The sequence below is a fragment of the Arachis ipaensis genome, chromosome B09 (genome assembly GCF_000816755.2).
Source record: "Arachis ipaensis cultivar K30076 chromosome B09, Araip1.1, whole genome shotgun sequence".
NCBI classification, from domain to species: domain Eukaryota; kingdom Viridiplantae; phylum Streptophyta; class Magnoliopsida; order Fabales; family Fabaceae; genus Arachis; species Arachis ipaensis.
The window spans coordinates 57,652,867-57,658,794 of NC_029793.2; the positions used below are offsets into that span (position 1 = coordinate 57,652,867).

Genomic DNA, 5,928 nt, shown 5'->3' on the forward strand with positions numbered 1-5,928 from the left:
AAAATATTGTATTTGAATGGCTCATTTTAGTTAAATGAACATTAGAAGTTGATGAAAATATTGTATGTTTTGCAAAGTAATTTGGCAAAGTGGATATTACCAAAAATAGTGTATAATCCAAACCAGAATATTCAAGTATCATGCATCAAAATATTAACATAAAGTAGCGTCAACATAGAGTATGTACATAAGTTGTATCAAAATGTTAGCAAAATAAAGAAGGTCTATTTCCTTCTACACACACTGATGTAAAGTGGTGCACAAAAAGTATTAAAAATGGAAGTCTATTTTCTTCAAAATAACAAACAATGTCTTGTCCCTTTCACAATAAATTTCTTCCAAAGCATCATTTCTTCTTAGAGAGGTTCAGTCCAGGTGTTGGAATGAATTTGAATATTCTGGAGGTTATGCCACTACTTGCAGTTGCCATTGTCTCAACACTCACATTTTTCTGTCTCTTGGGCCTAATTATTGTCTGCTTTGGACGTTTAAAAGGCTGCTGAGGCTGAGTTTGTCTTTCCTGATAGAATTGTAAACAATTATGAGTATTCTAAAATAAGATATTAGTAACTAATGTTTAGGAATTAATAGTGAAAGTCATTATCAAGCATACTTACAGTTGCAGCATTCACATTTATTCCAACATCTGGTACAGTAGCATTTGTTGGTGCCTCAGGCTGAGTAACGTCATACGTGAGCAAATTTATTAGGACAATTAAATCCTTCACGATGTATTTTATAAGTCAAATAGGTCCTTTAGAATTTATACTATAAGTCAAATAGGTCCCTAATTAATAAAGCTGATAACACAGATATCAAGCTGAATCCTAAACATGTTATCACATATATTATAAACACAGATATTATAAACAAGTTGGCCTCTATAACACAGCAACTAATTGATGTCAAAAACCTGAATCCTAAACATGTTATCACAGATATCAAGCTACACAATGTAACACATTTAGCATAAGAAGGTAAGTGTTATTCATGTATACCTGAGTTACGGGTGCCAATTGAGAAACCTGAACCTCTTCTTATGTTGCAGTTGACTTTTCCTTGGATTTTTCCTTGACCTTTCCTTTAGGATTAGTTCCAGCCTTAGGAGCTCCCTTGCAGGTCTTAGCATTTGGGCCAGTCTCTCCACATTTTCCACATGTGACTCTGAAGGACTTTTTTGCCTTAGTACCCTCTGGTCCATCCTTTACTGGACGCCTTATTGGCCTCTTAATCTTGGGAGGGATTGAGCTTATTTCTCCAGACTTCTCCAAATACTCTTCACTGTTGACAGGGCGAATGGAATGACCATATGTTATTCTGAAGGCATCCATCTTCAGCCACTTGTGCACATATGTGTCTGCTCTATCTCCCCTCTTAGCAATAGCAGCCATGGCATGCACACATGTAATTCCTATAAGTAAAATTAAACAATAATTACATATACAGTTTGTAAGAATAACAACTAAAAATGCATAAATTGGAGTGTTATACCTGTAAGTTGCCACATGTTACATGTACATGTGCTGTTATGCAAGTGCACCCCAGTTTCTTCATGTGCATTTGCACCTCAAATACTTGTCTGGCATCGTCGCCAGTCCATTGAGCAGTCCAGTGCTTGGTGTCCTTCATAATGGCTTCCATCCTTTTTTGTTGTACAGGAGCAACTACACCAGTGTAAATGCTTAGGGCCTTTTTGTGTTGTGCCATCCTTCGTATAATGTAACATCTGAGCTCCACTAGCATTGTTAGGATCGGTTTTCCCTTATAGTGTACTATCTTGGCATTCCACACCTCTGTCATGTTATTGGTGATGTTGTCTAGCTTAGGCCAATGGCTGAATTTTGACTTAGTCCAACATCCTGGATCCAATTTTTCAAGGTAAGCCCATGAGTCCTCATTCATCCTCTTAAGCCTTTGCATGTTATCATTAAACTTTACAACGGTTGAACTTTTGGCACAAGCCCAGATCACATTCTTAAGCTGTGTATCCTTGTATTTGTTTGTGAAATTCTTCCAAATGTGCCTAATGCAGTTTCTGTGATGTGCGTTAGGCATAACCTCCTTTAGTGCTGGCAAAAGACCCTACATCACAGTTCAAACAGACCGAAAAATAATAGGCATAAAAATGCTGGTTATGAAAATAAAAAATATACTTAACAATGATTAAACAATCAAGAATACAAAGCATTCAGTTAGTTAACATAACAAACACTAAGAGATATTCAGGGATACCTTCTGTTGATCGCTTATGAAGTTCCAACCATCAAAAGTGCATTGCCCAAGATCATCCTGTAACAATTCCAGAAACCATTTTCAACTTGCCTTTGTCTTAATGTCAACTACTGCATACGCAATCACATAAAAATGATTGTTCACGTCCTGTCCTACAGCTGACAATAATTGTCCCCCATAAAAACCCTTCAGGAAGCATCCATCTAAACCTATCAAGGGGCGACATCCAGCCTTAAACCCCCTTTTACAGGCATCTAAGCAAATATACAATTTATCAAATAATGGAGGAGATTGAGGTATAGGCTCCACTGCCAACAGTGCAGATGAACCTTCATTGCTCCTGTGTAAACATATATTTTAGTATGACAAGAACTCACTTAGATCACTATAAATATTCTAATGTCAAATTATTCTTATGTCACATAAGAGTAAAAAATATTATTTTTTATCAGTCCATGTTATCAAATTATTGAAATCTTAGGAAATGTCATTCTTTGAAATAAAATAACCTCATACCTGTGTATCTCATTCAGATAGTCACGCAGCTTGCCATATTGCGCCTTCTCGTTACCAACATACTTTTTCCTAGCCATCCGAAGTCCTCTGTACAGCATTTTGTCACTGAGTATCACATTGTAATCAACCTTCATGTGATCCCATGCCTCTGCATGTGTCAACCGTGGCTGACTCAACAATCTCTTTTCTAGCTTCTTTGCTACCCAATTTTGATCTGTCATATTATTGCCAAACTCTCTTCTACAAGTATGAGTGGGGTTGTAGGTCTTTATTTGATATCCACCTGACCGTGAGTTCTTTGCACAGTATATAAGTCAGGGACAGTCATGCTTCTCTATTTCACCATTTTTCTCACCTTCATTTCCACATTTTTTATTATCTGCTGCATTAGCTTGTCCTTCTACCTCAATGGTAGTAGCTCCATCATTGTCTTTCTCACCTTCAGGAAGAGCCTCATTTGTTGCTGTTACCATTTTAACTTTGTCATTTTCATTAGCTTCTTTAGCAGCCTCTAACTTTGCCTTTTTCTTAGCTGCTTTTCTTGCCTTTGCCTTGGCTTTTTGCACTTCTTTTCCAGGCATGAAGCCTCCATGTATACAAGCAGCTCTGACCCTTCTCTTATCATTCTTCATGTAAAATATCCTCTACCCTCTGATATGGTGTAGTCCTTCAGAGCCTGCTTAAATTGTTCAAGTGACTCAAACTCTATGTTCAGCTGAAATTGGACCTCCCCAAATTCTGCACTCGGATTAAACTGAGGCCAATCAAACCCATTTCCTCCATCATCACTTGAGTCTTCCGGGGTCAAAAATTGTTCAGACTCATACTCAAACTCAATGTCTGACTCAGGTAACAACTCCACACCAAGTTCTTCATCAAGTGTAGCAGGTTTTTTGGACTTTGATGCAGTCTCATTATTTTTGTTGTCACTAGAAGGTCCATGAACTACTTTGTCTTTTTCAGCAGGCCCATAATCACTCTTACTGGGCCTGCCAGGCTCACCATGACTCTTTCTCTGAACAGATGCTCCAGCTACCTCTTCTCTTCCAATGCCTGTCCTTTTTGACTTGCCATTGCCCTTGCCAACTGGTCCATTAACAGGCTTACTAACTTTGGATTTCTGATGCAAGGTCTTCATTGGGGATTTCTTCTTCCCATTATTCTTTCCTTTCTTACTAGCTCCAACCGACTTTTCCTCTTCACTTGAATCCAAAAAATCATATCCTGAAGGTGGGGGCTTGTAAAATGCATCTTCTGTTGACTCATACCCATCATCACTATCTAAACCTTCAACATTTGCATCATTGTCATCACCATCATCCTCAGCACTAATCTCTTGCACATCCACCTCCTCAACACTGACATTATCATCATTAATGAACTCCGTATCTTCCATGATTGGATGGTCAAAGTAGATGTAGAATTCATCAGCGTCCTCATTTAGCATTTTATTCTTTTGAAGATCTCTGATCTCTTTGTCTCCGTGAATTGGGTGAAGCCCAGACTCCAGGTCAACAGAAGTCGGATCATACCAAAACATTGCCTTATATTCATGGTAACCCAAGTCCAAAAAAAGTTTCTTCAGGTCAAAGAAACATATCAGGTCAATGTCCATTGGGGGAAACTTCTTGACTTCTCCATTGATGTACACAAATACTCTTGTTGTCTCTCACAAAACTTCCACCGTGGTGAAATACGGGTATCACGTCTTCACTCATCTAAACTAACAAAATAAAAATCTATCACAACTTAAACAAGCAACGAAGACATTACAAAAACATTAAAACAGAATCCAATTTTTTAACACCCACATTGGTAATGTTATTATGAAACGTCACAAACTAAATCACTTTACAACTCTGACTTAACCTACACTTGCAAAACAATGTCTTTGATCTACCCTACACATGACATGCATGTTCATCATACTTGAATTTTCGCCTCTAAATTAATTCAGAAAAGAAATTAGAAGACTTACCTCCAACAATGGCGATATGCACGACACACCACCGCCACCACCCAGTTGCCGTCAGCTTTGTCAAACCACTATTACAGACTTCAGTCAACGTTAATGGATTTGAGGAAGATGAAGGGTTACCTTGTAAAATCTGGGTAAGGGTTTGGGGTTTCAGGTCATTTAACAGAGCCAAGGGAAAAGGACGTGCATTTTTATACTAGGTCCCTATTCACAACGTTGCCGTTTTATCACATTGATTTGATAAAGCTTGGGGACTAATCTGTCCCACTCAAAACAACGTCGTTTTGAAAAGCCCTTAAATGACGTCGTTTTTGCCACGTGTACAAGGACCTACGTGTCCTGGAAGCCTTTAACCTGATACGTCATACTGATCACCTCCACGTAGGAGAGAGAGTGTTCAGTTAACCGGCTAAACTTGGAGCAGGGACGTATATGGCACATATTTAACAATTTCGGGGACTGGGGACTTAGTTAATTTTTCTGGGGGACAAATCTGTCGTACGGCCAAATCCTTGGGGACCTATTTGGGGTATTACTCATTATTTTATTTTTGGACGGAGGCCTGTTATGTTTAATAGAGAGAAACGTTGGGATTGATTTGTACATTAATTTTTTTGGGAGACTAAAATGTTAATTTTTAAAATCTTTGGGGACTGATATGGGTAGTTACTCTGCAGGAAAATGAACTGGGGACTGATTTGTCTACCGGAGTAAAACTTTAGGGATTGATCTGTGTATTAATTTTTTTAGGGACTTAAATGTCCGTTTTTAAAATCCTTGGGGACTGATTTGGGTAATTACTCTATATATTAGGTTTGGGCTCAATTTGGTCCGGTCCAACCCATTAGCATTTTAAGTTCGTTTAGCCTAATATCGGACCAAAATCTTTTAAAATTAGTGTCTGATTTTTAATTCTAAATTATTTTTAACCCTTCTAATTAATAAATTCAATTTTTTAAATATATTCACTCATAATTTAATTTGTTTTGTCACTCACAGTGCTAGCCCAATTAGAGCCGATACGCACTTTTTACGTGATAAATGAGATTTTTATGCTAAATTCTATTTTTTCATTAAATTTTCTATTTTAATATTCCTTATCATTGTCAACCTATTCCAAACAAATAAATTATATTTTTATTTTATTTTAATTATTTTCGGTTCTTATAATCCAATCACTCTTAGGTTGGCTATTATGGATG

The 5,928-nt window shown here is 37.4% G+C and overlaps 1 protein-coding gene and 2 long non-coding RNA genes across 3 annotated transcripts; all 3 read right to left on the reverse strand.

The window, feature by feature from the left end:
• LOC110266608 lies at positions 313-1,186 on the reverse strand. The gene is made up of 3 exons (XR_002354046.1): positions 999-1,186; positions 618-677; positions 313-520 (listed from the first exon to the last, which is right to left on the reverse strand). It is a non-coding gene; the product is annotated as an uncharacterized LOC110266608 (long non-coding RNA).
• On the reverse strand, positions 1,969-3,380 carry LOC110266855. Its single transcript, XM_021111898.1, has 4 exons — positions 3,104-3,380; positions 2,749-3,031; positions 2,233-2,572; positions 1,969-2,082 (listed from the first exon to the last, which is right to left on the reverse strand). The coding sequence occupies exons 1-3, from the start codon at positions 3,378-3,380 to the stop codon at positions 2,314-2,316; spliced, it is 819 nt and encodes a 272-aa protein (XP_020967557.1). The 3' UTR covers positions 1,969-2,082; positions 2,233-2,313.
• Positions 4,209-5,378, reverse strand: LOC110266930. The gene is made up of 2 exons (XR_002354248.1): positions 4,727-5,378; positions 4,209-4,466 (listed from the first exon to the last, which is right to left on the reverse strand). It is a non-coding gene; the product is annotated as an uncharacterized LOC110266930 (long non-coding RNA).

What these genes read in the sequence shown, in the direction of transcription:
- LOC110266855 (XM_021111898.1), bottom strand. Translation starts at nt 3,380, where the DNA reads ATGAAGAATGATAAGAGAAGGGTCAGAGCTGCTTGTATACATGGAGGC. An exon ending in TAAAAAATGTGGAAATGAAG is followed by an intron (nt 3,032 to 3,103) that starts GTGAGAAAAATG and finishes ACTCACGGTCAG; the next exon opens with GTGGATATCAAATAAAGACC. An exon ending in TATCTGAATGAGATACACAG is followed by an intron (nt 2,573 to 2,748) that starts GTATGAGGTTAT and finishes ATGTTTACACAG; the next exon opens with GAGCAATGAAGGTTCATCTG.